The sequence below is a fragment of the Balaenoptera borealis genome (assembly GCF_965194805.1).
Source record: "Balaenoptera borealis genome assembly, chromosome: 20".
Lineage (NCBI taxonomy): Eukaryota > Metazoa > Chordata > Mammalia > Artiodactyla > Balaenopteridae > Balaenoptera > Balaenoptera borealis.
Genome location: NC_138879.1, coordinates 52045037 through 52061367, shown reverse-complemented (window position 1 = coordinate 52061367; position 16331 = coordinate 52045037). Strand labels below are relative to the sequence as shown.

The window sequence follows — 16331 nt, the reverse complement described above, 5'->3', positions numbered from 1 at the left end:
CAGATACTTCTTCCCCGCCCTGCATCCCCCACCCCACAGGATAGAGTGGCCTGAAAGGGGCCTTGGAGGAACCTGCAAATCAAGGCTCCAGAGTCGTTAGTGAAGAATGGGCCTGGGGGTGGGGTGGGGCGGGGCTGGAGCTCCGTCCAAGGTCACTGACAGACCCAGAAAGAGAACTTGCAAATGTAGCCCAGCCCTGACCACTCCCCTGGGCTGTCTCAGTCCTGTCAGGCAGCACAGTGGTCTCTAAAGAAAATAGTGAGGACACTTCATTCATGTTCATGGAGCCGTGGACAGAACTGGGCTCTGGCAGTGACCTTCAGAGAGGTTTGCCGATAAGAAATGCTGTGTGAATGAATATTCATTGGATTTCTTTATGTCTGCCCCATCTCTATAGGAAATATTTGAAGCAGTTTTGCAAATAATAAGGGTAGGAAAATAGAACGTGATACCAAAGGTAAAAATAGGAGAAACAGATGTATTAGCTATGAGGGTAAATATGATTTCTGAGCTTCCTGGTAGACAGGGCAAAAAGGGAAATGGTCCATTACATACATACATACATACATACATACATATACATGTATGTTGTGTGTGTTATGAAGGAGAAAAACTTCTGGCTCTTTTAGGGAGTCAGGTTTAACTGGGCCCTAAATCCTAACTGAAGTTTCTCAGATGCTGCTCTGTAGATACTCGTTCTCAGCTTCCCTTCTGCCACTGTTCATATGCTTGACAGGCTCCCCTCACACCAGCCTCAACTGCAGCATAGATGAGCCATTGCTGGCACCAGCTGGGGGATCCCACCTACCCCTTTCTCTCTCTCATTCAGGGACCCCAGGGAGGAAGGCTGAGGTGGGGTGGTTAAGTCCTGAACTGTGCAAAAGGGCAATTTTGTAGCCACCCCTGCCAAAGTTGAGAGTTGGATGGAAAAGACCAACCCCCAGGGGCAGCGTTGAGGGGTGCTGCCCTGGCCTGACTGGATCCAAGGCTAGAGGCGGAGATCCCCAGAGGTGTGGCCCTTAAAGCAGGGGTCCTCTCTGGATCGCCCTGCTGGTTTTTGAGCAGCACTCTATCCAGCAGAGGCCAGTCCTGGGGGTGGGGCGCGTTGGGGGGGGGGTCTGCCTTTCAGGAAACGTCCCAGGTGATTCTGATGTCTCGCTGGATGGAGAAGCACCGCCTTTTCCAATAACCCTTCTTTTAGCTTGATTCTGCGTAGGAGCAAATGGTTTGAGGCTGTGCTCACATTCTCTGCCATCGGCTGAAGGGAGAAAGCTGTGAGCTGAGGAAGGTGTGTGCAGGTAACCGGTCTGCATCTAAGGGGTTAAGGAGAGTTCACTGAGAAGGGGTAAAATCCCCTAGTTCTGCATGCGTTATGTTTTAGGTTACAACACTAATACACGTACCTTACAAAACTGCAAATAAATATAGAAATACACGTGGTTAAAAAAAAGTTCCTTCCCCATCTCATTCCACGTACTCCTCAGAGGGAAGCATGTTAGCAGTTTGGGATGTATTCTTCCAAATCTATAAAGAGCTGTTTCCTGGCCCTTTAGGGAGACCACATGTGCTTGAGTGGTAGGCGCGCTGGGTTCCCACACAGACTGGAGTTCAAAGCCTGACCCTCTTTTTTTTTTTTCCCCCGCTTTTATTTATTTTTAAATTTATTATTATTTTTAAAAAGCCTGGCTCCTCTTCACCCCCCTCTATTTTTTTCAGCAAATACTAATTTGGATCTTCCTTGGTGCCAGGCAGTGTTTGAAATGCTGGGAACACAGTGTCCCTGCCCTCAGGGAACGTGGGGGGGTCTACCCAGTGGGGACAGAGTAGCAAGTAAAGGAATGCAGGGAATTTAAGGTAATGATGGTGCTAATGAGGAAAGAACGTGACCACTGGGTGTGTGTCCTTGCTAGTTTAGACGGGGTGGTCAGGGAGGCTTCTTCTTGGAGCGACCTTTGAGTTGAGACCTGAACTGTGATGGGGTGGGGGAGTGCGTCAGGTAGAGAGAGGATGCAAAGTAGGAAGAAGCTTGTAATGTTGGTGGACAGAAAGAGGTCACAGAGTGGAGCAGGGTCAGGGGAGGGAGGTAAGTAGGATATAGGTCAGAGGACTCAGCAAGGCCTGAGGCCTTCACGTGGATTTTATAAACGCCAGGAAGAGTCCTGCGGGAGGGCTGTAAGAGGGGCGCGGTTGGCTGCCGTGGGTCCTGGTGAAGAAGGTATGGTCGAGGGCAGTAGAGAGCCAGGGAGGAGGTGGTCGTGAGGTCAGGGTGAGAGGCATGGCGTCACTGCAACTGGCCAAAGAGCTTAACTCCTCTGACCCTGTTTCCCTGGCTGTTAAATGGGAATAGTAACTACATTGTTGGATTCTTGTGAGGAATAAAGGGAAAATAACACGTAAAGCCATTGGCACACTGCCTGGCACACGTTAGGATGTGGTAATGGTTATTGCTCTTGGCCTCTTGATCTGTTCTCTGTTACTGGGTAAACTTGAAAGTTAAATAAAACTTGGAAACCTTTGGAGTTTTACAATTTTCTAAGATTTTCACCCTCTAAAAGTAGGAGAGAGGAGGAGAGAGGGTCCTGGGTCACAGGATCCTGGCTGTCCCAGCACAAAAGACAGTGGGGTTGGGGAGGACGGAGCCAGGACGGGGTGCGCCTATGGGAGACGGGGCGCTGCGGCCCCTCCACACAGGCGAGTTCTCGCCCAGCCCCAGGGAGGGGATGTTGAAGCCCCTGGGTGGGTTTATCAGTTCACATCTGAAACTTGCGTGCAGTGGCTGTCGCCCCCTTCCTGCTCAGAGCCCCCTCTTTCTCCGCCGCTGCTCCTGGCTCTGAGCCCTCCAGCCCTAGTGCAGCTCCCTAACCTCCCCTGTCTCATCTCCACCCAAGCCCAAGTCAGCCTCGGCTAGATTTGGGGAACCACAGGTCACCCTCTTTGGAAAGTCAGCACAGAGCCTTTTCTGCGCCCCTCTGCCCATTTGTTGTCACCTCTTCTGCTGGATCTGCTGGGTACATGATTCTGCAGCCCACAGGGTGCTGAGAGGCACGAGGTGGAATCCCAACCCTCTGGGTCTGGGGCCCACTCCAAACACGAGGTCAAAAGCGCTCTGAGAGAGAGGTGTGAGCAGGTGTGGGCTCAGGACACAGGTCTCCTCCATAGAAGGGGAGGGGGCTGTCTTAACTCAGACAACACCCCAGGGCCCCAGTTCTGCCCCGGGGAAGTTTCTCACCACCCTCTGGGATCTGGGGAGAGATCTCCTCTGCTATCCTGATCCACCCTTCCCCCTGTCCCCTCATGCAGAGGCCCTGGAGGTAACTCAACTCTTGGCTGTGCTGCTAGTGATAATAATAAGAATAAAAATAGGTAGTATGCACAGAGCACTTGGTATGTGCCAGGCACTGTGCTAAGGGCTTTCCACTCATTATCTTATTTAACCTTGACATAACTCTGAGATGGGCATTAAACCCACTTTCTAGATAAGGTGAACTCAGGTCTGTCTGATAGCAGCCTTTAGGTTCTTTCTGCTTCACTAGTTTTCCACCCCCTTAACATCCTTCTTGGGGACCTCTGGCCATCGGCATCCTTCCTTCTCAGCGTCCACCTGCCCCCTTTCCCCACCAGCCCCTTCTCCATCCCCCAACTGCCCAGGCCCCACCTCCACCTGCCAGAAAAGCACTTCCCTCTTCCTGACTCACCCCGACAGGAGGCCCAGACCCCTTTCTCCTTGACCATCTTTAATCTGGCACTTGGGGTCCCCAGAGCTGTCCCTGAAGGTCACCCCGCCTTCCTGGGGCTCTCTCTTCTGCTTCCCCCACAGGGGGAAACTCCGTCCTGGGCTGCTTTCTTTCCACTGTGGCCTCATCACAGGGTAGCACCCAAGACCCTGCCTTCAGTGTAACCAGAAATCTCTGTGGTCTCCAGGAGCCTTCTGGACCCTGGTCAGGTGCACTGCCGTCCTTGCCCCCATCCCCCCCTCGCTCTGTGTTCAGCAGCCACCAGGTCAGCTCCATTCTTCTGCAAAGTTCTGCCCCTGTGACCTTCCCTCTCTGGCCTCAAGCCTCACACTTTCTTACTGAGACCAACTCAGCAGCCTCCTGACAGAGCTCCCTGCCTCTCAGGGACCCACCTTTGACCCAGCACCCACCCCGAGGCCAGGCCATTGTTCACCTTACAGCTCTGACCTCACCACTGCCCTGCCTGCAACTCTTCATGGGCCCCTGTAGTCAGTCTTTAACTTGGCTGTTCAGGTGCCAACATCAGTACAGTGTTTTTGGTTGTGTGTCCCCGGTGCATATTCACTCATCTAATAATTCTATACATCTTGTGGCAGCCAGCCTTCAAGATGGCCCCTGATTATTCTCACCCCCTGGTATTCACACTCTCGTGTGGTTCCTTTCCACACTGGGGAGCCACTAGGATGCTGTGGAGACGATGAAGTGTTACTTCTGAGGCTAGGTCATAGAAGAAATTGCAGCCTCCACCTTGTGCCCTCCGATCATCTGCTCTGGGGGAAGCCCGCTGCCATGTTGCAAGGACACTCAAGCAGCCCTGTGGAGGGGCCCATGCGATGAGGAGCTGAGACCTCCTGCCAACAGCCAGCACTAACTTGCCAGTCTTGTGAGTGAGTCACCTTGGAAGCTGATCCTCCGGTCTCAGTCAGGTCTTCAAATGACTGTAGCATGGACATACATCCTGACTGCACTCTCATGAGAGACTCTGAGCCACAACAAACCCGCCAAGCTGCACCCAGATTCCTGACCCTCAGAAACTGAGCGAGATGATAAATATTCCTTGTTTTCAATTGCTCAGTTTTGGAGTGATCATTTTACAGCAATAGATCACTAACACGCATTTACCACTGTACAAGTCTATTATGTACATGATAAAACACATCCCCAAGTAGAAATCTAAAGAAATGGGATAAAAATATATATAAAGTGTTTTGTTTTGTTTTTTGGTTTTGTTTTTTTTTTTTGCCACGCCACACAGCTTGAGGGACTTTAGTTCCCCACTGGGGATTGAACCCGGGCCCTAAGCAGTGAAAGCCCAGAGTCCTAACCACTGGACCGCCAGGGGATTCCCTAAATAAAGTTCTAATGTTTTCTTGCCACGCCCTCTTTTTTTTTTCTTTCCCCCACAGTGCTTGGGTTTTATTTAACATCACTTCCGTGACCAAGAGCCAGCTTGGAATCCACAGTCAGGACAGAGCCAGGACATGGGCCACGGTGCACCAGGACCCGCGTCCTCCCACCCTGCCCTGCACTCACAGGTTTTAGAGCCCTTGTAAAATGAGCTCCTATAAGCAGCTGCTTCTCGTGGAAACTCAGACGCCGGTGGGTGGGTCAGGGTGGGCGGGTCAGGGTGGGCTCCTAATTGCTGGTCTTCTTTTGTTTCAGTCTAAGCTTGTTCCAAATCCTCTCCAGGGCCACTTTTCCCATGAAGAAGGTGATGGCCAAATTACGCTTGTACCAGTCCCTGTTACAATACATGTGCTTCCGAAAATTTTTACTTAAAAATTCCTTGTAAAAGTCAGCCATTTCTTCTGCATTCAGTGTTGCTTTTTGGCCTGATTCAGCTCTCAGTTCCAGGCCTTTGGCTTTTAGTCTTGAGTCAATAAATTCTTCTTTTTCCTAAAAGAAGACAGCTATCAGAACTCCCTTTCTTCGTCTTTTTGTTTTTCCTTGGCTAGGACACAGCTCTCAGTGCTCTGGAGAAGTCTGGATGTGGATTTCCTGAGAAGTGGCCCATCTCAAAGCCTTTAGAAAAGTCAAATTCTGGTTTGCCCAGAACTGTTGGTTCCGTTCTTGTGTTTCTTGTCTTAATTCTCTTAACTTTTGTTCCAATGATGATTCATTTTCAGGGATGTAAAAGTGAACAGGTTGAAGGTTTGAATGTTTATCTGGGGGTCCTATCCAATCATGGCAAGATTTTCTTGGAGGGCAGAATCTCGAGACCTGCTAGTGTTGGAGGGTTTCCTGCAGAGTGGGGGGATGGCCGTGGCTCACCGTGGGGACAAGGACACTGGCAGCAGAAGTTCTGGGAAGCACTCCTTGGCGTGAGCCCTCCCAGAGTCCGCCTCTTGCCACCTTCTTAATGGATGATCTTGTGATCCCCCTGGGGCACATGTCCCCCCAGTTTGGAGACCTCTGTGCTTCTGAATGACATTCAAGATGCCTCACCCCGAGATTCAAGGCCCTCCTCAGGGAGGCCCAAGCTACAACTCTGGACATTTCTCCCACTCTTTCCAGGGTCACCTGCTTATTACAACTGATAAAAATCCTTCCTGTTCTTTCAGGCCAGCGTCACAGACCTCCCGTAGGGAGCCTGGTGGTGGGATTCCCAGGTTTGGAGCCCGGCCTCTCTGAATTGCTCTCTGCACGTGTTCCATATCCCAAGGTGAAGTGTACTCAGAGGGGACAGCGTCGCTTTGCATGAAGAGGCAGAGTTCTAAAAGTGGCCCCCAAGATTCCATACTGTCCTCCCCAGCACCTGAGAACATGCTGAGATATCTCTCTCACAACTGTTATGTTATAGGGAGTGACCATTACCTATGGCCATACACATTGTACCGGGGGCTGGCTTGTAAATCAGCACCCAGTGTATCGTGTTGTTTGTCTGGCTTTCCTCATAGTGTCTTATCACCTCTGACTCCTGTTCTTAAGTTGTTGTGTATGTCATGTACACAGCTGACCTTAGGACAAGAAGATTCTCCAGGTGGGCCTAATCTAATCCCAGGAGCCCCTTTGAAAGCACAGGGGGAGTCAGAGAGATCTGCATCTCGAGGAAGATTCCAGGCACTGTTGCTGACTTTGCAGATGGAGGGGCCATGCGATGAGGAAGGCAGGTGGCCTTGAGGAACAGAGGGTGGCCCCCAGACGACAGCCAGCAAGGAGATGGGGGCCTCAGTCCTACGGCTGCAAGGAACTGGATTCTGTCAACAACCTGAAGGAGCTTGGGAGCAGATTCTTCTCCTTTGCCTCCAAAAATGAATACAGTCCTGCCAGCACCTTAATCTCAGCTTTGTCAGACCCTGAGCAGAGAAGCCAGCTTGGACTTCTGCCCTACGGAGCTATGAGCTAATAAATGGGTGTCATTTCAAGCCACTAAGTTTGGGGTGCATTGTTACTCTGCAATAGAAAACGAATACACGAGGCTATGTCCCTGAAGACCTTGCATAATTCAAGGTATATATTCTTTTTTGTTTTTTGGCCTCGCTGCGCAGCTTGTGGGTTCCCTGACCAGGGATCGAACCCAGGACCCCTGCTGTGGAAGTGCAGAGTCCTAACCACTGGACCGCCAGGGAAATCCCAAGGTATATATTCTTTTTTAATTTTTTTTATTTTTGGCTGTGTTGGGTCTTCGTTTCTGTGCGAGGGCTTTCTCTAGTTGCGGCAAGCGGGGGCCACTCTTCATCGCGGTGCGCGGGCCTCTCACTATCGCGGCCTCTCATGTTGCGGAGCACAGGCTCCAGACGCGCAGGCTCAGTAGTTGTGGCTCACGGGCCTAGTTGCTCCGCGGCATGTGGGATCTTCCCAGACCAGGGCTCGAACCCGTGTCCCCTGCATTGGCAGGCAGATTCTCAACCACTGCGCCACCAGGGAAGCCTCCCAAGGTATATATTCTTAAAGGGATAAATGTAAAGAGTTCTCAGGGTGCATATATCTACCGCCATGTGGCGTTGTTTTGTTTTTAGCTACTTTTTAGTTTCTCAGGATTATCTCTGGTATCGTACAGGTGGCTTGTAAGTCAGCCACCGGGTGTATCATGTTGTTTGTCTGGCTTTCTTCACAGTGTTTTATCACCTCTGACTCTCACCCTAAAGTTGTTGGCTTTGGCGTATTTTTCGGCACTGGTCCAAGGACTGCTCCCTAAGCAATGGGTTGGGAATATGGTTATAGGGTAGAACCAGCTTGCAGGAACATCTTATTCCTGTATAAGATGCAAAGAGAAGAATGCACAGATCTTAAGTGTACAGCTATCAGCAGTTTTACAAACTGAACACAGCCTTGCAACTGGCATCCAGTTCAAGAAGTAGAACATTTCCATCGCCCAGAAGTTCCCTTCCAATCACCACTCCTGTAAGGGTGACCATTATTCTGACCGAAACATCGTAGGTTTGTTTGCCTGAATAAACCAGATTGTAAGCGATAATACCAGAGTAAGCCAAATTAACAGCCCAACAGTCACCAAAATTACTGGCCACAGTCCCAGTGCATGCAAACAACGTGGGGCTTTGCAAGACACAGACAAAGGAGCATGCAGCCAGGGCTTCTTATTTTACGCAAGGGATGTGTTCCTGAATATCTCATGTAATGTAAACTCTCCTAACTCAGGTCTAGTTTTCTCACTGAAATAACTGTAACCTAGGATTCCCGTGACTTCACATTTGGTCCTAAAGCGAGACGTATTAACGTCTTTAACATCGCCCAATTTCTAATTTAGCATAATTCCAATCCAGACACTCCTCTCTGAACACAACACTCCCTGAACTCTCCATGGGGCTGTGAGGGACCACTTTTAGCATTTCTGGGACCCCGGGCCCAGCTATGGTGACGGGCTGGGACCCTGGTTCTGGGGGCAGCACACAGGTCCTGGAGTCCAGCTGCCCACATCCCGTCCTCCCTCTGCTGTTCCTTGCAGTGTGACCCTGGGTAAGCTCTTACCATTCAGGATCTCGGTTTCCTCATCTGCGAATCGAATAGGGATGTGCTCGGGGGGGCTAATGAGAGGAGGTAATGAAGGAAAAGCACACAGGAGTCACTGGAGGTTTGTTGGCACCAATCCCGGCTGAGTGGGAAAAGCCTGTCCTCCGGCCTCTCCCCGCACTGCCCCCTACGCAGCTGGGAGGACTTTACTCCCCCGGAGAGCAAAGCCATTCAGCCCCAGGCTGGGGAGTCTGGAGGCTGAGCCCCAGGGAAGCCGGGCCCAGGCTCAGATGCCAGGGTCACAGGCCTGGATTGGGCAAGAGCGGAGATCGGCCCCTCTGATCCCGGTCAGGGATATTTGGAGACACCACCAATTCTGGGAAATTCAGAGGCAGGAAGTGAAAGGGGGGAGGGGCAGAGGGGAAACCGCAAACTGCACCCTGGCCCCTCCTGGCCTGGCCCCCTCCCAAACGGTGCCATGAGTGAGGTGACTGCATACAAGGAATGGGGACAGACCGGGGAGACTCCCCATCCCTGGGAAGAAAAGAAGAGGCAACCCATCCCCCGCTCCCAGCCCCACACCCCCAGAGTTCCAAATCCAGTTCTACCTCTGTTTACGTCCAAAGTCCCGGGCACTGGAGATGCCAGGTTTGGTGTGTTTGGACACATAGACACGCAGACGCACAGACAGGCAGACGCACAGGGCTCAGGGCCCTCATATGGACCCTGCCCCCTCCTCTCCCACCATCCAGGGCTGTCTGCGCTCCCTAATCCGCCAGGCTTCAGCCCGTTTCTTAGCCTGGGATCTGCGCAGCATCGAGGGACCCAGGAGTCAACCTTGAGACCTTCAGCAAGTAAAAGGGGAAGAAAGGCTGTGGGAGGGGACTAACTGGGGGGTGGGGTGGGGGAGGGGATGGAGGGGACCCATGTCAGGAGGGCTGGGGATGGAGTGGGAAAACTGTAGAAGATGGATTTTGGATGTCAGGCCTGGGAGGGAATGGGAGCAAGAAGAAAGGTCTCCGTGCAGCTGCTGATGACGTAGAAAGGGACTGGACCACACACCCCAACTCTGTTCCGCCGTAGCCTCAGCCCTAACCCCAGCCTTGACCTGATCCCAGGTCCAGCCAGCCCTACCATGACAAAGGAGTATCAAGATCTTCAGCATCTGGACAACGAAGAGAATGACCATCAGCACAGAAAAAGTGAGGAGAGGCCTCCCCCCATTTCTGAAAGGCGGGCATTAGGTGGCTCTCGCTCCCTCCACTCAGCTCCTGCTTCTTTCTGTAACCCCGACTCTCCCTGGGTCTGCCCCACTCCCAGGGACACCGCGTCTGAGCCGCCCCTCTTAGGGGAGGTGCAGGGTGTAGGGCTGGATTTCCTTTCCTGGTGACGGCTGCCCCCAGGCTTCTGCGTGACCCTCCTGTCCCTCACCTTGTCACCGACTTCTCAGGACCCTGGGGAGGGGGGCGCCCAGGGGCGTGGGACTAACTGGAAGAAGTTAGGCCTCCTTCTTCTTTCCTCTTTCAACACCCTGTGAGCCTTGGCCAACTGTGTGAGTGTGTGTGTGTGTGTGTGAGAGTGCGTGAGTGTGTGTAAGTGTGCGTGTGCGAGTGCGTGTTAGTGTGTGAGTGTGCTGAGTGTGTGTGTGAGTGCGTGTTAGTGTGTGAGTGTGCTGAGTGTGTGTAAGAGTGCGTGAGTGTGTGTAAGTGTGCGTGTGTGAGTGCGCTGAGTGTGCGTGTGTGCGTGAGTGTGCGTGAGTGCATTGGTGCCGGGGATCAGTTTGGTCAAGGGGAAGATTTCTGCAACGGCTCTGAGGGATCTCTGGTTGGGGGAGGATGAGGCTCTCTTACATCAAAAAGCAAGCCCCCTTTCTTTCTCCTGCGAGCAGGGATGTTGCTTCGGCTGAGCCAGGATGAAGTTCTTGGTGGATGGGAGTGGGCAGCGACCTTCGATGGGGGAAGGGACTGACGGCAAAAATGGAGGGGAAGCCCCCATATTCCAGCTCACAGGGACAGGGCTCCCAGGTGGGAGCAACTTGAGGGACCTGAAGTCTGGTTACTCCGCCTCTTTCCCTGCGCGCAGCCAAAGAGGAGTGGGATTCGACGGGAAACCAAGAAATCCACTCCTCTTGCCCCACCTGCAAGGCGGTCCCCCCCAACCAGTCTCCTCCAGCTCGCAAACTCCATCCATCCTCCAGGCTGAGTTCTGAGGCTGCAGTGACTCAGCCCGGCCAGCAGGTGTCAGCAAAGGCCCAAGGCCTGGGTAGGGCTCCGGCGGGTCAAAGCTTCGCGCCCCTCCCCACCTCCAGTTGCCTCTGGCTTCTCCGGGCCACCCACCGCCCGAATTTCTTCATCGATAACGTTCCTCCTAGTCGGCTAGAGGAGGCTCAGGCTGCTCTCCTTCTAGGACCCCAGAGCTGCCCCAGGCTCCTGATATCCTCTCCTCTTGCAGGGCCGCCTCCTCCCCACTCACTCTTTCGGCGTCTCTGCTCCGGACCCAGCCTCATCCTGATCTCCATCGGCCTTAGCCTCCTGCTGCTGGTGGTTGTCTGTGTGATCGGATCCCAGAGTGGGTTCCCCAGGGGTGGGCTGGGAAGGGAGCAATGTTGAGGGTGGGTGGGTAGGGGACGTGCTGGCTGCTGTGATGGTGGACACAACCTCCTAATTTTGTCCTATCCACACCCTCTTCTGCCCAGACTCCAAGCTGCAGGAGGAGCTGCGGGCCCTGAGAGAAACGTTCAGCAACCTCACAGTGAGCACGGAGGCCAAGGTCAAGGCCCTGAGCGTCCAGGGTGAGGAGGGCTGGGGCTGGGGGGGCTGGGAACGTAGGGACACTGGGACACTGAGCAAGTCTCTCCTCTAGGAGGAAATGTGGGCAGAAAGATGAAGTCCCTGGAGTCCCAGCTGGAGAAACAGCAGCAGGACCTGAGTGAAGGTCAGCGAGGGAGCCTGTGTGCGCGCAGGCTTCCGCGTGCAGGATACAGGGGTCTCTCAGGCCAAACCGAGGGGCCTTACGGCAGGAGCGTCTGTGATCCATCTTCACGCCCCAGCACGCAGATGACAGAGCCTTCCCAGCCCCAGTCGTCATCCTGACTTCCTTGCCCTCCCCCACTCATTCCCCTCCCCCTCTGCACTCTGTCTCCCCAGATCACTCCAGCTTGCTGCTCCACGTGAAGCACTTTGTGTCTGACCTGCGAAGCCTGAGCTGTCAGATGGCCGTCCTCCAGGGCAACGGTGAGGGGGTGGGTGCTGCCCGGCCCCGCTTTCCTGCCCACTTCCGCTCAGCCCCTCACCCTCCCTCTGCCTGCCCCCCCCCCCCCCCCCCGCAGGCTCTGAAAGGACCTGCTGCCCCGTGAACTGGGTGGAGCATGAAGGCAGCTGCTACTGGTTCTCTCGATCGGGGAAGCCCTGGCCCGAGGCTGAGAAGTACTGCCAGCTGGAGGACGCCCACCTGGTGGTGGTGGGCTCCTGGGAGGAGCAGGTGAGGGCCTGGCAGGGCTCGGCTGGGAGGCTGGCAGGTCTAAGGAGAGATCACCAGCCCCTTCTCTCTCCCCAGAAATTTATCCAGCACCACATGGGCCCTGTGAACACCTGGATGGGCCTCACTGACCAAAACGGGCCCTGGAAATGGGTAGACGGGACGGACTATGAGTCGGGCTTCAAGTGAGTGTGTGCGCCCCACCGTCCCAGCCTGGCGGGTCCCAGCGCGCCGGGGGCTGCTCGGCTTGGCTGAGGGTCTGGGCCCCTCGGGCCTGCATCCATCTGGTCTCTTTAGGAACTGGAGACCAGAGCAGCCGGACGACTGGTATGGGCACGGGCTCGGAGGAGGTGAGGACTGTGCCCACTTCACAGATGACGGCCGCTGGAACGATGACGTCTGTCAGAGGCCCTACCGGTGGGTCTGCGAGACACAGCGGGACAGGGACAGCGAAAGCTAGCAGCCTCCTCTCCCCCTAATTTATTTCCTCAATGCCTTTACCTGCCATAGGGCTCCTGGTTTGGGGACCCTCCTATCTGGGGGCTTCTGGATTTTCATCTAAGATTTGGAGGGAAGGGGGAAGGGTGGTGTCTGAGGAATGTAGACTGATGTTTGGAGGGGCGAAGAGATTGAAACCCATGCCACTTTCTGTGGTTTGCAGGTTATTACTGTCAACTTGTTTTTTAGAGTAAAAAGAAGAGAAATATATGAAACATTCTGAGTTGTCTTGTTGTTGGGGATTAGAAATTGGGATTGGGCAGGTTGGCACTAGATAGCCTTGGGCAGGCAGCGGGTCATCCTGAGAACTGTCTGGGCTTTGGGCCAGGTGGCCTGGATTCCTTATTTACAGGTATGTGAGTTAGGGCAAGTTATTCTGCTCCCTGAGTCTCAGGTGTAAAGCGGCATTGTTACTGGTGTTACTGAACTCAGTTTCGGCTGCTTGTCTCTCAAGAATCCAATACTGAGAGACAAGTGCTGGGTAAAAGGAAATATAGCTTTACTGAGGAAGCTGGCAATCCGGGGGAGAAGGTGGATTCATGTCCCAAAGAAGCAACTTCCCCTTGCTGATCAGGGCGCACAGGTTTTAAAGGGGAGTTTCATGGGTACATAGGCAGGGCAGGGGGCTACATGCAGAATAGCACAGTTAACTCTGATAATCACCTTGACATTGGTCATGCGGAGGTCTGATCAGCATCATCTTGATTGTTTCAAGTAGAGTTAATCTTCAGTTCCAGGGTCGGTTTGTTCCCATTTCCTTGAGACCAGTTCTTGAATTGTACAAGATGGAGCAGCTTATGTCATGATTACAGCCTGGTCATCGTGCAGTTAACTTTTTCCATTTGGTGGTGGTTTTAGTATCTGCAAAACAACTCAGGAGTGTGCCTCAGACACTATTGTCTATGTCCTTCAGGGAGGAACTAAAGATTCTGTGACTCTATTGTCCTAATCATTAACTTCTTAAGCTTGTTTTTTTGTGACTCAGGGGAGGCTTGGGAGAGTACAGCTTTTTTTTTTTTTTTTTTTTTTACAAACAAGAGACAAGGGACATGGAGGGGCTTTTGTATCTGGGAGGTCCCCGCAGGGTCCTGCTTGGTTTCACTGGGATCATCCTACCTCCAGCAATGCCCCCAGGAACAGAACCACCCCAATGTGAACAGAAGCAGCATCCACAGTTAGGTAACAAATACAACAAATGCAAAGGTGAACCCACAACCCAGAATCACCAACATGGGAGGAAAACCAATACCATGGAAGAGAAAACCACAGCAAATAGAATCCACAACCCAGATGGGAGTTAACAGGACAAACAGATGAAGACTTTATGGACATTTATGGGTTTATCAACCAAAATGGACAAATTAACCCACAGGTAAGACCTCCACTAATTCTAAAAAGGAGCAATGCTCTGACCACAACAAAATAAAGTTAGAAATAAACACAAAAGTATAGCCAAAAAAGATCTATCAACATATACATGACTCACCATCTTTCTAGATAACTTGGGTTTAAAAAAAAATAAAAATGAAACAGTCAAGTGGTTTAGAAGTGAACAAGAAGAACACTACATACTGAGATTGTGGGATGTTATAAAGCAATTCCCCAGAGGAAAAGTATATAGCCTTAAGCACATTTATTAAAAAAAATAGGAAGGGACTTCCCTGGTGGCACAGTGGTTAAGAATCCGCCTGCCAATGCAGGGGACACGGGTTCGATGCCTGGTCCTGGAAGATCCCACATGCCGCGGAGCAACTAAGCCCGTGTGCCACAACTACTGAGCCTGCGCTCTAGAGCCTGTGAGCCACAACTACTGAGCCTGTGTGCCACAACTACTGAAGCCTGCGCGCCTAGAGCTGGTGCTCCAAAACAAGAGAAGCCGCTGCAATGAGACGCCTGCGCACCGCAATGAAGAGTAGCCCCCGCTAGCCGCAACTAGAGAAAGCCCACGTGCAGCAACAAAGACCTGACACAACCAAAAGTAAATAAATTAATTTTAAAAAAAAATAGGAAAGGCTGAAATGGAAATAAGCTTATTTTTAACATAAGACATTTGAAAAAAGCAAAACTTAATGCACTAGAAAATAAAAATGTAGATATCATCAGTAAAAACGAAATCTGATTCTTAGAAAAGGTAAATAACAAACAAATATGAAGGAGAATAAAGGAAACACAGGTACATGATTTTAGAAAGGAAAAAGCTTACAGAAGAACAGATATAGAGGATATAATTATGTAACACTGTCTGAAACAGCAGAATACAGACAGTTTCTCCTACCATTGTTGTAATTTTTAGGTTAATCCCTTAGAAACAGAGCTTTTAACTTCCAAATTTATAAAGGGGAAAAATGAAGAAAAAACAATCTAAAGGGTGGCAGGAAAGGAGAGAAAAACAGAACAGGTAGATAAGAAAAATCAAAATAAAGTGTTAGTTATGAATCCAAATATGTTGATGATTATATTAAATACAAAAGACTAAATAATCTGTCTTCTATCTATCTATCTATCTATCTATCTATCTATCTATCTATCTCTTTATTTATTTATTTTGGCTGCACAGTGCGGCTTGCGGGAATCTTAGTTCCCTCACCAGGGATTGAACCTCGGGTCACTACAGTGAAAGCACCAAGTCCTAACCACTGGACTGCCAGGGAATTCCCTAAATTATGTTTTTAAAAGACATGAACTTACAGACAGAATAAAAGGTAAAGTCCAACCACATGCCCAAGAGACACATCTAAAGAGAGAGGGTGAAAGCGAAAATATGAAAAAGATATATTAGGAAAATTCTAACCAAATAATTATCTTATTTTTAAAAATTAATTAATTTATTTGGTTGTGCCGGGTCTTAGTTGCGGCATGCATGTGGGATCTAGTTCCCTGACCAGGGATCGAACCCAGGACACCTGCATTGGGAGCATGCAGTCTTAACCACTGGACCACCAGGGAAGTTCCCAAATAATTTTCTTATAAAGTACACTTTATAACAAAAATTATTATTCGAGATAAAGAGGGTCGGTTCCTAATGATAAAAGGTTTAGTTCAACAGGAAGATACACCAGTGTTAAATATATGTGCACAGAATAACATGGCCACAAAATACATGAAATAAAAAATCTGGAAGTACAAAAAGAATAGACAAATCTATATTCATAGTAGGAGATTGTAATGCACCTCTGTTGGTAATTGATATATCAAGCAGACCGAAAAATCACTAAGTATACAGATGTTTTGAGTGCCAGGTTGAAGTATAATGATCCAATGGACACATTTAGTATAGTGCACTCAACAGCTACAGAATACTCATTCTTTTCAAGTATACTGGTACATTTTAAAAAAAATTGAGCAAATACTGGGCCATAAGGCAAGTTTTTTTTTTAATAAATTTATTTATTTTATTTATTTTTATTTTTGGCTGTGTTGGGTCTTCGTTGCTGCACGCGGGCTTTCTCTAGTTGCGGCGAGCAGGGGATACTCTTCATTGTGGCGCGCGGGCTTCTCACTGCGGTGGCTTCTCTTGTTGAGGAGCACGGGCTCTAGGCACGCGGGCTTCAGCAGTTGTGGCACGCAGGCTCAGTAGCTGTGGCGCACGGGCTTAGTTGCTCTGCGGCAAGTGGGATCTTCCCGGACCAGGGCTCAAACCCGTGTCCCCTGCATTGGCAGGCGGATTCTTAACCACTGTGCCACCAGGGAAGTCCTCCTGTGGATAATATC

General features: G+C 51.0%; 2 protein-coding genes across 4 annotated transcripts; one reads left to right on the top strand and one right to left on the bottom strand.

Annotated features, from left to right (window-relative positions):
- Window positions 1–42: 42 nt before the first annotated feature.
- On the bottom strand, window positions 43–7672 carry LOC309618216 (cytochrome c oxidase assembly factor 8; the record flags this gene model as incomplete). The annotated part of the gene is made up of 3 exons (XM_082371649.1): window positions 43–5630; window positions 5757–5954; window positions 7667–7672. The coding sequence occupies 3 exons, from the start codon at window positions 7670–7672 to the stop codon at window positions 5370–5372; spliced, it is 465 nt and encodes a 154-aa protein (XP_082227775.1). The 3' UTR covers window positions 43–5369.
- Window positions 7673–9046: 1374 nt separating this feature from the next.
- ASGR1 (asialoglycoprotein receptor 1) lies at window positions 9047–15992 on the top strand. 3 transcript variants are annotated; one of them, XM_082372434.1, is made up of 9 exons: window positions 9057–9499; window positions 9764–9847; window positions 11097–11213; window positions 11341–11436; window positions 11508–11579; window positions 11792–11878; window positions 11974–12125; window positions 12201–12307; window positions 12420–15992. In XM_082372434.1, exons 1-9 carry the CDS (start codon window positions 9124–9126, stop codon window positions 12580–12582), a joined length of 1254 nt encoding a protein of 417 aa, XP_082228560.1. In that variant the 5' UTR covers window positions 9057–9123; the 3' UTR covers window positions 12583–15992. The 3 variants fall into 3 exon arrangements, with proteins under 3 accessions (XP_082228561.1, XP_082228560.1, XP_082228562.1); XM_082372436.1 differs by having other exon boundaries at window positions 9411–9495; XM_082372435.1 differs by lacking the exon at window positions 11508–11579 and having other exon boundaries at window positions 9047–9499.
- The last annotated feature ends 339 nt before the right edge of the window (window positions 15993–16331 follow it).

What these genes read in the sequence shown, in the direction of transcription:
- ASGR1 (XM_082372434.1), top strand. Translation starts at nt 9,124, where the DNA reads ATGAGTGAGGTGACTGCATACAAGGAATGGGGACAGACCGGGGAGACT. An exon ending in CTGTGTGATCGGATCCCAGA is followed by an intron (nt 11,214 to 11,340) that starts GTGGGTTCCCCA and finishes TCTTCTGCCCAG; the next exon opens with ACTCCAAGCTGCAGGAGGAG. An exon ending in TGGGCTCCTGGGAGGAGCAG is followed by an intron (nt 12,126 to 12,200) that starts GTGAGGGCCTGG and finishes CTCTCTCCCCAG; the next exon opens with AAATTTATCCAGCACCACAT.